Genomic DNA, 14,032 nt, shown 5'->3' on the forward strand with positions numbered 1-14,032 from the left:
GGAAAGGAATATGTGGAAAACACTAACAAGGAGAAGGGACAGGATGATAGGACATCTGTTAAGACATCGGGGAATGACTTCCATTGTACGTGAGGGAGATACAGAGGGCAAAAACTGTAGAAGAAGACAAAGATTGGAATACATCCAGCGATAACTGAGTGAGGACGTAGGTTACAAGTGCTACTCTGCGATGAAGAGGTTGTCACAGGAGAGAATTTCGTGGTGGGCCTTATCAAACCAGACAGAAGATTGATGACTCAAAAAAAAAAAAAGAGGAGATTTGTAGGACTTATCGATTTACATCTGCATTTAAAAAAAGCAATACTAAATGGTTAGTATGTAGGCAAATTTACATATTAAGAGTGAAGGTGGAAAACGACGTAAATGCCGAACCTACCGTTTGTTATGAGAATCTAAAAACAATTTATCTCTTTTGTACATAACCTTTCTGTATGCAAAAAAATTAAGAAGGTGTTCTGATATCACAGTATTATGCTACCCACTTCATCACTGCAAAAAATAATGGGACAAATTAGAAAATAAGTCAAATATTAAGAACGTTTTAAGTTCACTGACTGGTTCTAACTGGCAATAAGAAAGATTTTGCTGCGACAGGCACAATGTTTTATTTGTAACATTGTAATACTCTAAGTAAAGAAACACAACCGAAATATCTTAACTAGTAGAACTGTTGTAAACAAATCCATTCCCGATTTCTTTTACAGTTCTTATTGGAGAATAACGAAATTAAATTCTTGGAAAAACCTTTCAGTATTTCCTTTTGTTTCTTACAAATTTTTGTTCTAGGCAACAGATGTTGCAGAGTTTACTGTAAAACTACCTGCACTGTTGAAGAAAAAATGGAAACATCGTCAACGGGTCTATCTGCTATGCAGCTGATTAACAGGGCTGGTCTTTCAGAAGAAATGCAACATAGCACACATCTGCCGCGGTAACTCCTCTTTTGAATGCACATTTTACCGATATTGTGTTACAGGGTCAGACTTTTTAATTGGTATTTCAGACGAATGAGTGCGAGATACTTCGCTGATAGTGCATTTAAAGACATGACACGCCTGCATTGGCATCAATGTTTCAACAGCACCTTTAAAATCGAATAACTTAATTTCATCGAATTCTGTCAGTGTTGCTTCCATGATTGTATTACTTACCAGAAATTAAAAATAAACCTTCTTGTGACTGAAAGTAATTTATTTTTTATTTTGCGAAAATTAAAGAAGTCATGTGTATTCACTTGAATGTCATTTGCAACTCCTAAGGGAACCACTTCATGGCGCAAAGAGCATGCACCTTCTAGTAAAGAACGTTGGAAACATTTTCTCCATGTTTTGATACTTCGAATAAGTCTAGGGGCATTAATATGAGTAACATTAATGTATATTTACTCGTTCCATATCAGCTACAAATGATCAGTGGAACACAATACTATCAGTCTAAACGATTGTGTCAAAATATAATATACCCAATAATAGTAGAAAACTCTGTGTCCCTATGTAGATCAGAAGAGTAACAATACATGTCTCTTATGAGAAGAGAAACTGAATAACGCTAAAATTTAACAATGTAACCAGTTTATTACAGTGGCAAATTATGATGATTGGAAATATTTTCTAAGGCTTTTTATGGGCATAAGAGGTTTTACAAAACATTGTAACTCCAGAGTAGACCTAAGAGACTCAAGGACGTTAAATCGTGTGAAATGCTTAGGAAGCCCCAAAATTATTTCTTTCTTACAGTACACTGGCTCATGAGCACACTAGTAGTACACGTTTCTCCATTTAAAGGGAAATATGATGAAAATGATACTTGAATGAGTGACAAAGTATCAACAAGGTTCTTGCTGTATTTGGTAAACGTAGTTCCAGGTACACTACAGATTCTGGCTTATCACCGTCAGAGTCTCCCAAGCATCATACTCGCACCTCTTGTGCGACGGAAGGGCGCCTCTCGGTGATCGTGAATGTGAGTGGTGAGCCTATCATGTGCATCACGGTCGTCTTCCAAGAGACCTCGCCCTCGTAGTCCACATGGAAGCGTCTGATAATCTGCAATCACAAGTTAAGATGTGTGTACGTAAGCACGGTAACAGTGACACCCAAAATTAAACTGGTGAAAGAAAGTAGTTAAAAAGCAAGCATCTCTTCAGTCATACAAGTTACTTTCCGATCATTTTCAGCCTTGAAAAATATACCAAAATCTATTCGTTCCTTGCTAAATATAAACAGGTAATGCGAAGTCTTGTTGTGAACTCCTGTTCTGAGACTGTTTATCCTCTGTATCCCCTGCAAGTCTCGCCGTCCCTGCGTTATTACTGTAACCTAAATCCATTTGAAGCTGCTTACACACGTACACACACACACTTACACACACACTTACACACACACACACACACACACACACACACACACACACACACACACACACACACACACACATTTCTTTCCATTAACGAATCAACTGTTTATTGATACCCAGAATGTGATCTATCAACTCATCCCTTCTATTATTCAGGTTACCATAAGAGTCTTTTCTCTCAATCTCTCCTGTGCTCATCTTTATTAGTTACACTATCTACTCACATAAAATTCAGAATTCTTCTTTAGTACCTCATTTCTAAATCTTCTATTCCTTTGCTACCCCTTTTTTTATCAATCACATTTCACTTCCATACAAGGCTAATCGCCAAATATTGTCATAAAAATTTCCTAACATTTGAATTAATACTTCATTTTGCCATAATTTTTGTGTAGAGTAAAAGTTTATTATAATACTGTCCGTTTGCGTTTTACAGCCTATCTGCTTGTGACACCATGAATTATTTTGTTTCTTAAATTACAAATCTCGTGTACTACGTTCAACGTTTCGTTTCCTAATGAAACTCTCTAAATATCATGTAACTTAATTCGTTTATGTTTTATTACCATATTTTTACTTTTTTGTTATTTGTCTCAGTATATCTTTTCAATGTTCTATCCATCCCGTTCAGTTGGTCTTCGAAATCCTTCACTTTCTCGGGCAGATTTACAGTGTCATTGGCACACCATAAACTTTATTCCTTGAACTTCAGTTTTTTCTTTTCAACATTTCGTATTAGTTTCCTCGCCCAACGTACAGACTGAATAACATGGAAGATAGGTTACATCACTGTCTCATTCTCTTCTCATATTTTTCGGCTTTTGGAACTACAGCCCACTTTCGGTCATCCTGTAAAAGATAGTTTACTCATTGTTTTTTGTATGTGGTGACTTCTAAATGCCCAAGAGCATAGTGCAATCAGTAATGTCAAAAGCTTTCTCTAAACCTGCAAATGTTGTAAAATTCGGTTTGCCTTTCTGAGATATGTTTTCTAACGTAAGTCGTAGCCTCAGTTATGCTTCACGTATTGCTAAATTTTCCTGGAACCCAAAGTTATCTTTCTGCAACATAGCTTCTACCAATCTTTCGATTTTTCTGTAGACAATTCATGTTCGTATTTCAGACCATGGCATATTAAGAGGACAGTTCGCTAACATTCACTTCTGTCGACATATGGTAAGATGAAAACTTCATTTGACTGCAGAGAATGGTGAAGTAATATTCAAATATGTGTTGTTTTCTGAATGCTTTGGCTTAAAAAAGCTTTTCCGTCGTGGAATGGACCACCTCTTCCCCATTTTCACACTACCGGGATTTCCGGGCGAAAACAACAAAGATCTACTACAACAGCCTGCCCACTCTCATGAGTAGGGAATGGAAGATGAAAAATCATGTTTTGAAAATATTAACTAAGTTAATCGCCTTTGCGGTTAAAGATACATTCACGACCATAGTTTACAGGGTATTTCAAAGTCTTTGCGACAAACGTCCAGGGGTGATACACCAATTCACGGGGAACAACATTCGTTGGGGACGGACAAAATGTTCGCTGACACTTCCCAGCGACGCTAGGCGTCGTTTCGTAATCGGCGGCCCTGGAGCCATGAAATTTCACGGAATTAGCAGTCTACTAAATAGATGTACAACATTAGTATGTTACCCCAGTACAATGACAGAGGATTTTCAACAAGAAAGCCGTAAGAATGAATGTCTCGGAGCTGAGAAAGATAATTTAGTAGCAAATCAAGAACATCAGTTGTGCTCAGCCTGCCGCATTTCACGCAGAGCAGATGACTGGATGACAGGCAACACGGATTGCTTATGAACACCACAGATTACATACACGCTGCCACCCCTCTGGGGCATAACCATTCTTGAACGACACCTACCATTGCCGGGTAACACAAGCAAATACTCTCTCTCTAAAAACAGTTGTTCCCCATGACGTGATCTATCACCCTTATAAGTTTACTAGGAAGGCTTTTAAACACCTGTATGTGCCCAGTAAATACCTTCAGTTACATTCAGTATAGTTGAATGAATGAAGCTAACTGCTTAGAGATTAGTCACAGAACACCTAAGTATTTTGTCTTTCTTGAGAAGAGTTTCCTTTTATTTTCAGCTTCGAATGTGATTTCACGATACGGTAAACTGTTTAATTTTCGTAGTGTTCTCACAGACCATATTTTTCGAATTTTGAAAACTAGAGAGAAACATCAGCATAAATATGTATTTTTATGAAAAATAATGGCAGGGTACATAACACTAGTTTCAATAGAGTTCCTTTTACACAAAAATCACGTTTTCTGATCTGGTGAGCATTGTACGTAGGGAGATTCACAAACATGTTCATTTCAAATATTTCCGTAACCGTTTAAGATATTGTAATTATGTTTTCATCCATATTAATTGTGAGAAACCCTCACTAAAAGACGTACGACATTAAAAAAAATGGTTAAAAGGGTTCTGGGCACTATGGGACTTAACTGCTGAGGTCGTCAGTCCCCTAGAACTTAGAACTACTTAAACCTAACTAACCTAAGGACATCACACACATCCATGCCCGAGGCAGGATTCGAACCTGCGACCACAGCGGTCGCGCGGTTCCAGACTGTAGCGCCTAGAACCGCTCGGCCACTCCAGCCGGCTGACGTTTTTTCAAAGTCATATTAATTTCGGAGATGTCTGTTTCAACTTCGCTTTTCTAAATGGAGCTAGAGTAATTTCTGCTGCAAGTGACGTAATTGCGAAACAAATGAATCAATGGGCTTCCACTCTTCAAGTTCCATTCTTAGTTTCGAAATATATGCAATCTTACGATGTATTTGCTTTTAACATATAACTCTTTGTCATCTTATGAGGAAGTTCGTGATTCTATACAAAATAAAGAAACATCTCACGTCAGAAAGGCGGAAACATAGTTGCATCGCCGCGATGCTAGTATAAAAGGGGTACAGAGGAAATTTAGCCTTCTTTTTGTCTCTGTCGTCCAAGTGTGTAGAGTGCTGGTTAGTTTGAAAAAAAAGATGTCCTTCGCAAACCAAAAGAATGCAAATATGCTACTCCTTTACCGGGATCACAGGCGGAACGTGAATAAAACAACTGAAATGTACACACAAACGTTTCTCTCACATGAGTTCTGAGAAAGTCCTCTAGGGGCTACGTTGCAGAGTGACGTGAAATGAGACTAGTCGACCTCATAAAGTCGACTGTAGGGAAGGCGAAAGGTCGATTTAGGTTTATTGGGAGAATGCTTGGAAAGTTTATCTCATCTGCAAAGAAAACTGCATACAGAATACTTGTACCACCCATTCCTGTGAACTGTTCGAATGTTTGGGATTCCCAACACATCCGTTTAGAGGAATAAATCGCTGTTATATTTATTGCCTGTAGCTCAAGTCAAACGCGGGTATTTCAAAGTTCCTTCATGCACTCAAATGGGTTTCCCTGCAGCGAAGAGAACGTTTTCCGCAAAAAACGTCTAAGGAAGTTTATAGAACCCACATTTCCTAGGAGATGCAGAATGTTCCTAGTCTCCAACATGCATCTCGCGTAATAGCTGCAAAGATAAGAGACATCAGGACTCTTACGGAAGTATAAACACTATCTTTCTTTCTGATTCACATGTGAGTTCTTGAATAAACGTTGAGCATTCTGTATTAACGAAAAGGATCAATTTTGGGCCTATTTTCATAACCTTTATTATTACTGTACTACCTAGGTTTCGGATTATAAGCCCATAATCTAGAATACGACTGATCCCAAAAATGTGAACTAGGCGAAGATAAACAAGCCAACTTCTTAGTCTAGATTATCTTGACTTAAAGTATAGAAGTTATCTCGGATGACAATTTTGACACAGTTACATAAGGATTTAATAAATTCTTTAGGGTTGCATTTACAATAACTGTGACTAAGTATACATTGGAGTAGTGCTATGTCCACAGGAATGTGAATTTTTGTCATTTTTATTTGTTAATAAAGGCATCAAGACTCTTTATCGATGTGGAAGTGTCAACATTGTCTAAAAGAAGTGCATAACTGAACTGTGTTTGCTCATTCAGTACTAAATATGATGATACATATATTTGTTTCTTAATTTCTGACACCTCTAGTTAAGTGTGATTTTCATCCTTTCCCTCTACGTATAGGACTTTCTGAATCTATCACATATTTTCGTTTAAGCAATGTTCATCAAACGATGAATCTGGCTTCTTTAATCTCCACCTTCCATGGTTTCTCTGGGCTCTGTACAATCTGAGCTCCCAGTCTGTCCAATATAGACAAACCGGCACACTTAACAGGTGATCTTACAAATACCACTGTTAATATTGGCTGGTTATTTATCTTTTGAACTGGAGAAACATCTGCCTAACGACTGTGGGACCTAGAGAAACAGAGAGAAAGCATTTCTCTCTAAATAGTGCTTATCCTCTTTGAAACTTTGCCTGTGAAAGGTAAACAGCACCATTTCCTTTTCGGTCTATCTACGTTGTTCACTGGCTACAGTAGGATTCTGGCCTGCTTCTTCAATTTTTTATTCAGAATTTTGCCAATTATGTCGGATTGAGATTCATTATTTGTGGCCATCGCTTTTATTGCATTGAGTTCCTGGTCATAAACATCTTGAGATATGGGGTAGAAAGGGGTCGGTGGATTATTTGGTGGAATGCAACAGGTTTATACGCTGCTGAGAGGAAGCTGGGATAACTGTGTCAGTAAAGAAGACTTTTCGGTAAATTTTCTAGGTGTAGCTTGATGCCTAGGAAATTAATTGGGAGCTCACAAACCTCATGCTGACGTTTATGTTAGTATGTCATTTATACATATGTTTCAAGAATTTCTTGAGTTGTCTACTTTCCACATACAGAAAATATCATTTACATGTTTGTAACAATATATAGTCTCTTTTGTCAATGATTCACTGTTAAGAAAATCAGTCTCCCACTTGCCCTTGAACATTTGCGCTAGCAAGTGGGATAAGGGTGAGCCCGTTGTCAGAACATCTACTTGCATATAATAGCTCCCTTGAAAGTAGTTATAATTTCGATTTAAACGAGATTCTACTGTACTAATTAAGCTGAGCTATTCTTCTGGATTAATGTTATGTAAATACAGTGATTGTGACATTTTGAATTTGTTGGGATCTTAATATCTGTTAATTTGCTTGTTAATTGTAAACTGTTCTCAATGCCATATTCCCCTTTGATGTTCAGTTTTCTCTTCAAGATGGTCTCCCTGGCAATATTGTGCACAGATGCTTGTCTTGTAGATACTATTGGTCTGATTGGCACTTCTGGTTTGTGCAGTTTGGGTAAGCCACATGGTTCAGAAGCCTTAGAATTCATTTGGAGAATGCTCTTGCAAACATATTCAGAAAAAATTTGATGAGCACTTATCTACTAATCGCTTAGCTTAATTATTGTATCTAGCCTTAGGGTCTTCCTGTTGTTTTACTAGTTTCACTCAGTGGAAAAATTCTCCCACGTTGTTTACATGACGAGTTTTCTATAACAGCACCGCAATCCCTCCATTATCTGCTTTAGTCAAAATCACGTTGCTGCTCTGAATCCTAGTTCTAAGTTGCTTTATGACTAAGATCCCGTTTTCTTCCTTTACTGAAGTAACTGTTGTTTTTGTGCCTGATTAATTTCTTCGACACACTGTACTTTCGTAGGTATATTTTTTATATGCCCAATTCTAGATTTGCTCTTAGAAGAGCATCTGTGGCCTTTTAATGGTAACTTTTCTTCTCGTTCTGACAAGGTTTATGTTAATAAGTACAGACTTCTATCTGCAAACTGGATTGGCTTTTCCCTCCTTCAATGACAATAACTATTCTAACTTCTTATTCTGACAGCAAAACGTGTCGTAAATGATATCTGAAACTTTTTGTCTAACTGTGTTATTTGACGTCATAGCTCACACTGATGTAGAATGTAAGTAAGCTGCATTGGTACTAATATATTCTTGTGTACACACGTATTGTCACGTACCGGATAGCAACCCGACATTTCTTGTTTTATCCATCGTTTTTCTGCTGCCTTCTTCGTATGACTTGGGGAAGCTGTGATCCGTTTGATCCTGATGATAGTGTATTTTGGAGTTGTTTCGTAATCGACTTGCTGCTTATTAAACCAAATATGTTGATGTGCTTTAGTCTTCTTCGTTAGAAATCCTCCATTAAGCACAGTTTACAGTACTGACATTCATTCTTAATCATTTTAATTGATTCAGCTGTGAAACATTTTATATTGTGTGAACTCAACAAAATACTGTCTTTTTTTAAAATTTTGTTTCTCAAAGGAAACTTATCTCTGTTGACAGTTTTAACTCATTTACGTATGAACTTGCAAAATTCTTTAGGACAGCATTAACGCTAACTATGACTAAATATGCATTGCAGTAGACCGTGTGCAAAGGAATGACAATTTTGTCATTGTCTATTTATGAATGAGGGCAACAAGGTCCTATATAAAGATTGCAACATTGTCTACATAGGGTGAATAAGATTATGTCCAAGAGTGATGGTTCTGTTATAATGGACATACTGGGCGGTCAGTTTGAATTAACCCAAGCGAACACGATAGAAACTGGCGATTAAATAAGCCATATTGATCCTTTACAGAACATGGTGTAAAAGAAAACCACAAATACATAATAGATGTCCGGAAGTCCTGTATATAGAGAGAAAGGGAATAAAGCTCGCTCAATTAGAAATATTACAAATTAAGAAACAAATCGGCGTGTCCCCACACTTACTATTGAATGAGCAAACTCAGTACTGTAATTCATCCCTGCCCTAATGAAGGGCGGTTCCATATGTAATTGTGCCAAAACTGTCAATAAAGTTAAGTTTTATAGTTTTTAGTCAACTGTCAATAGTTGAAGAAGTTGATATTTCTGTCTTTGCTTGGTTCCCAACATTGGGATCTCATTCTGTAATAATAAAGCTTTTGAGACAAAGCTAAAGAAATGTTTCCTTAGTTAATAAGCTCTTTTGCTCTCGCTTCATTTGTGAGTGGAACGCGAAATTCAAGGATGATCAGTGGCACAAGGTACCCTCCGACATGCACCATACGGTGGCTGATGGAGTATGTAGGTAGACTTAGATGTAGAGCCCGACGCACGTTGTCCAACAAGAATGACAATTCAGCGAATGTGCAAAAATTGTTATTAAGAGGCTATTCGAATATTACGCAGAAGCCTTGCAATGAACGGAGCAAACGAAATAGATGTTCTGGGAGCTGTTGCTCATAATACACGTGATGGCTCCAGAGAAACTGCGACTATCTTTGGAATAAGTCGGTCCAGCATTGTTCACATTCTGCACAGAATCAGCTTCCATCCCTATCACTTTACTAGCAAAGTGGAATCGGAGATAGATCATGGAATTGTCTCGATCGGTTCTGATACGACATCGGGACAACAGTTTCTTCTTCAGAGAGCTTTCTTTGTCTTTACAAGACATGTAAGGCTGAATGTAAGGAATATACATTATTGGGTTGGTAAAAATACGCGTTAGCTGAGGCAGGGTGAACATCGTAGGCAGTGGAGTGTGATCGTTTGATGTAAGTGTATTGGAGACTACGTGTTTTAATCTCACTTCATTGAAGAAGCCTTAAAGAGTGAAAGATATGAGCAATTTCTTACCGAAGTGCTGTCGGCCTAGATGAAGCACCACTTGAAACATACTCGCTAATGTCCGTGGTAACGGCACGCTGAGTGTCTGGATCACTACTGGTTCGTGGCTAAGAATATACTCCCCGTTTGTTACGAATTTGCTCCCCATTTCCTTCCTGGTGTCTGGTTGGGAGGTGAAGGTGTTATGCATTGGTATGCACGTTTGCCTGACAGTATGCTACTGAACTTCTTTCTGTGTTGCAAACTCGAACATAAATAAAATGCACACTTTTCTATGATCACCTGAATTCAAAACTTCGCATTGTAGCAGCATGTGTAATGACATCGAAGGAATCGCTTCAGTCTGCCCAATAGCACTTGAACTAGCGACTTCAAACGAGTACACAGTGTGCCCCAGTTCCCTTAAATCGGTCGTCTGAAATTCCAAACTGAAGTCTAATCTCGTTGCGAATTGCAGCGTTACGATCCTTGAAGTTTCGCCAACAGCCATATAGAAGTTCAAAGCACTAGTACCGCTGCAGCAGGTACCCTGGCCGCAAATTTAACAGCACACGTCGCAAAAGGGCGGTGGAGAAGCGAGGCAACATCAAGTTTTGTATTAAATTTTCTGTTTGTGGGCGAGAATTAGTCGAATGCGACCCGAATACCGATAGACAGGTTCCTGGTCTCCCCTCTACAACAACACCCTAGCTCACAAAGTGAAGCGCAAGATTTTGGCCAGCACACGGATCACAGTCTTGGATCACCCACTATATTCGCTGGACTTCGCCTCATCCGACGTCTGGTTCTTTCTCGAAGTGGGCAATGAAGGTACGCCGTTATGATGCGATTAAGGACATTCTAGAAAATTGTACTACAGTACTAAATGCAGTACCAAAATCGGACTACAGTGACTGTTTCAGAAGACTATTAAAATGATTTCAGATGTGTATTGATTCAGGAAGAGTCTATTTTGAATAAATACAGTGATTTTGTGAATATAAACGATGACTTTTGTTTTTCATACCCACAGTCCAAGTGCAAGTGGGATTCACTGTGTGCCGGCCGGTATGGCCGAGCGGTTCTAGGCGCTACAGTCTGGAACTGCGCGACCTCAACGGCCGCAGGCTCGAATCCTGCTTCGGGCATGGATGTGTGTGATGTCCTTGGCTTAGTTAGGTTTAAGTAGTTCTAAGTTCTAGGGGACTGATAACCGCAGATGTTAAGTCCCATAGTGCTCAGAGCTATTTGAACCATTTGATACACTGTGTACTGCAGAAGATGGTGGGCATTTCGAACATTTAATGACAGAAATAGTAAGGAGCTGTTCATGATCACATTATTCTGTGTGTTCCTATTTGCTGCTGTTGATAATGTAATTTTATAATGTAAGTGTGTATCTTGACATTAAATTCATGACATGAGTTTATTAGTTTACAAAATCTGTACGTCAGTTCCCTGCTTTACAAACGCATTGAACTTCTGATGTTCACGTTGTTTTCAGCGCTCTGACAGGACCAAGAGCAGAATTGTTGCTGTGTGTAACTGGTGAACATCCTTAAATACAACGTTCTTTGCCTTACATTTGGTGTGTCGGTCCTACCACACGTAGTTGAGTTCAGGATAAGTTTTCAATTAATATTCATTTTCACTATTCCGCTTTTTAAGTACACTCTCTTAGCTACGTCATGATAGAGTACCCTATTAGTTCAACGTGACAGTTCCATAAGAAAACAGAGTTCCTTATAAGACTGCAATGACTTTCATGGTTAAAAGAGATAGATGATAAGTTCCACATATTGCAATTTCTTCGAAACTTATTGGATTGTGAATAGTGAAACGCCATTCAATTCGCCTCTTTTACAACTAAGATACTAGCAGCAGAAATTTATGTAGTTCCATTCGAAAATGTGAAATTGTTTCCTACATCTTCGTAACTAACACAGCTATGTAAAGACACTATACGTCATTTAGTGAGGATTTTTTTCCCTCATTCATCCGGATAAAAACAGAATTTCGATATCTCAAGGGTTCTGGAAATATCTGAGGCGAACACCTCTCAGCTGAATCATGTCTTTAAGATATTTCATGGATCACGGTCGACAGCTGTCATGACTTTTGTTACTCGGCGATAGATCTGTAAGCGCTTAGCTTGCATTTTGTAGTTTTGAATATGCTATCATTCGTCCTCATGTTCACGTAAATGCAATAAACACATCGCAGCTGACGTGAGTATGTGTAATTATCATTGTACGTGTACGATGCTCGCGAATGTAAACGAAATTGTGAAAGGCAGTTAATTACCAGCAACAGGCTCGTTCCAGGAATTTAGTGTTTCACTCAGCCTGACTAGACTAAGTAGACTAAGGCCTTTACGCTTTCCATTACATCGGACCAAGAACGACTGATATCGACATCTAATATTAAGCATAGTGTGGCAAGGTTCTGAAATTCAACTTGTGGCTCGGCTATGAATAAAAGTACGATAAAAATATGAAAATAATTATATACACCAAAACATAAAGAGTTGCACCGGTCTGTAGGCTGGGAGATTCTGAGTGGTAGGTTTAGTCGCCGAGACGGAAAGGGCTTCCCTCGTCCGCTCACAATGGCGCTCTTCCGCGTGATATGTGAGAGTTGTTTCTTAAGTGTATTTGCGGAGTGTAGGTGGCTGTAGTGGGTACGTGTGCAGTGTGGTGTCATGGGTCTGTTGTGGCGAGGAAAGGACGGAGACGCGAAATCGACTGCTGTCACACAGCATACTCCTCTCAAATAGTATCGGGGGGCCGCCGAGTTAAACATCCCATCCAACGGAAGGGTCACCATAACCATGTCATATGGCGTCATCCTTGAGACACTGAGAAAAGCTTGGTATTTAAGGGGAGGTTTACTATCCTTTGGTTCAAAAAATCGATTTTTTTAAATTGCATTTTTGGATCCATAATAGTGTTTAGAATCCACCTCTGAAACGGTTTTTCCGAATACGGAACGGAAATGCTTGTTATTCGCGGTTGAACAAAAAAAATTCACCTGCCTGAAATCGGCCTTTTTCACGCACCAGTTTTTTTTTTTTTTCGGAGGACGAGTTATTGTACCGGTGCTTGGGAGGAAACACACAAAATTCAAATGAAAGTTTGAACGCATGTGTTTGGAAGCTAGCTCCCAAGCATTTGCATTCTGGTGCGAAGACTGTGGAAATAGCGACTTTCCTGGCAGTGAGCAGCTTAAACGCAGGGTATTCAGCAATTCTGAAGACCATGACAACGATGGACGTCACCCTTGGACTCTATCCGACGCAGTTCGCCAAGCATTCGGACGACCACCGGATTCAAGCGGCCGAAAACGGCTTATCACCGGCCATACGAGCGGCTCTGGAGCAGCGCAGGATGGCCCAGATCGAGCAGAACGCCTACTGTGAGGAAGAGGAAGGACTAGTTTATGGACCTGGAATAGCAAATTGAACGTACGTTGCATAATATTGAATTTTTATATGTAATCGAAGCTTCAAACGCGTTTTTCTCGAAATGACGTTTTTTTTATCGCGGCGTATGGTAACTTCAAATCTACTGAACCGATTGGCACGATTCTTTGTTTCCGACGAAGCTAACTAAATTGTCTTGGAGTTGTACCACTTTTATTCCGATCTATCAACTATAAATATTTTTACTTGGCAGACGAAGGCGAAAAATCGATGAAAAAAAACTATTTTTTTAATGGCCGCCATTTTGTTTCCTATGGTCCAAATAATTTAAGCGAGGTACAACTCCTAAAAAATCTTATACACTTCGCTGAATTCAGTTTTGAATTCAGACGAGCCGGCTGACCTGTGACATACCGCGCGTGGAGGTCTACATCGAAATTTTGTTTCGTTCCGACGCCACTTCCGCCTTTGCTCTTCGACATTTCCGGTCGAAAAATTCCAGTTTGTAGAGGATATATCAACAAATATTTTGACCAAATTTGACACTGATATCTATAACAAATCCCGAGAAAAAAATTCTCAAAGAACATCTACATCTACGTGATTACTCTG

General features: G+C 39.0%; 1 protein-coding gene across 1 annotated transcript in view; it reads right to left on the reverse strand.

The window, feature by feature from the left end:
- Positions 1-1,575: 1,575 nt before the first annotated feature.
- LOC124796265 (probable cytochrome P450 301a1, mitochondrial) overlaps positions 1,576-14,032 on the reverse strand; it is a 188,255-nt gene continuing 175,798 nt past the window's right edge. The window contains exon 12 of the mRNA XM_047260376.1: positions 1,576-2,066. Within this exon, the coding sequence (XP_047116332.1) occupies positions 1,932-2,066 (135 nt within the window). The 3' untranslated portion in view covers positions 1,576-1,931. The remainder of the gene's footprint in view (positions 2,067-14,032) is intronic.

The sequence above is a fragment of the Schistocerca piceifrons genome, chromosome 4 (assembly GCF_021461385.2).
Source record: "Schistocerca piceifrons isolate TAMUIC-IGC-003096 chromosome 4, iqSchPice1.1, whole genome shotgun sequence".
NCBI lineage: Eukaryota > Metazoa > Arthropoda > Insecta > Orthoptera > Acrididae > Schistocerca > Schistocerca piceifrons.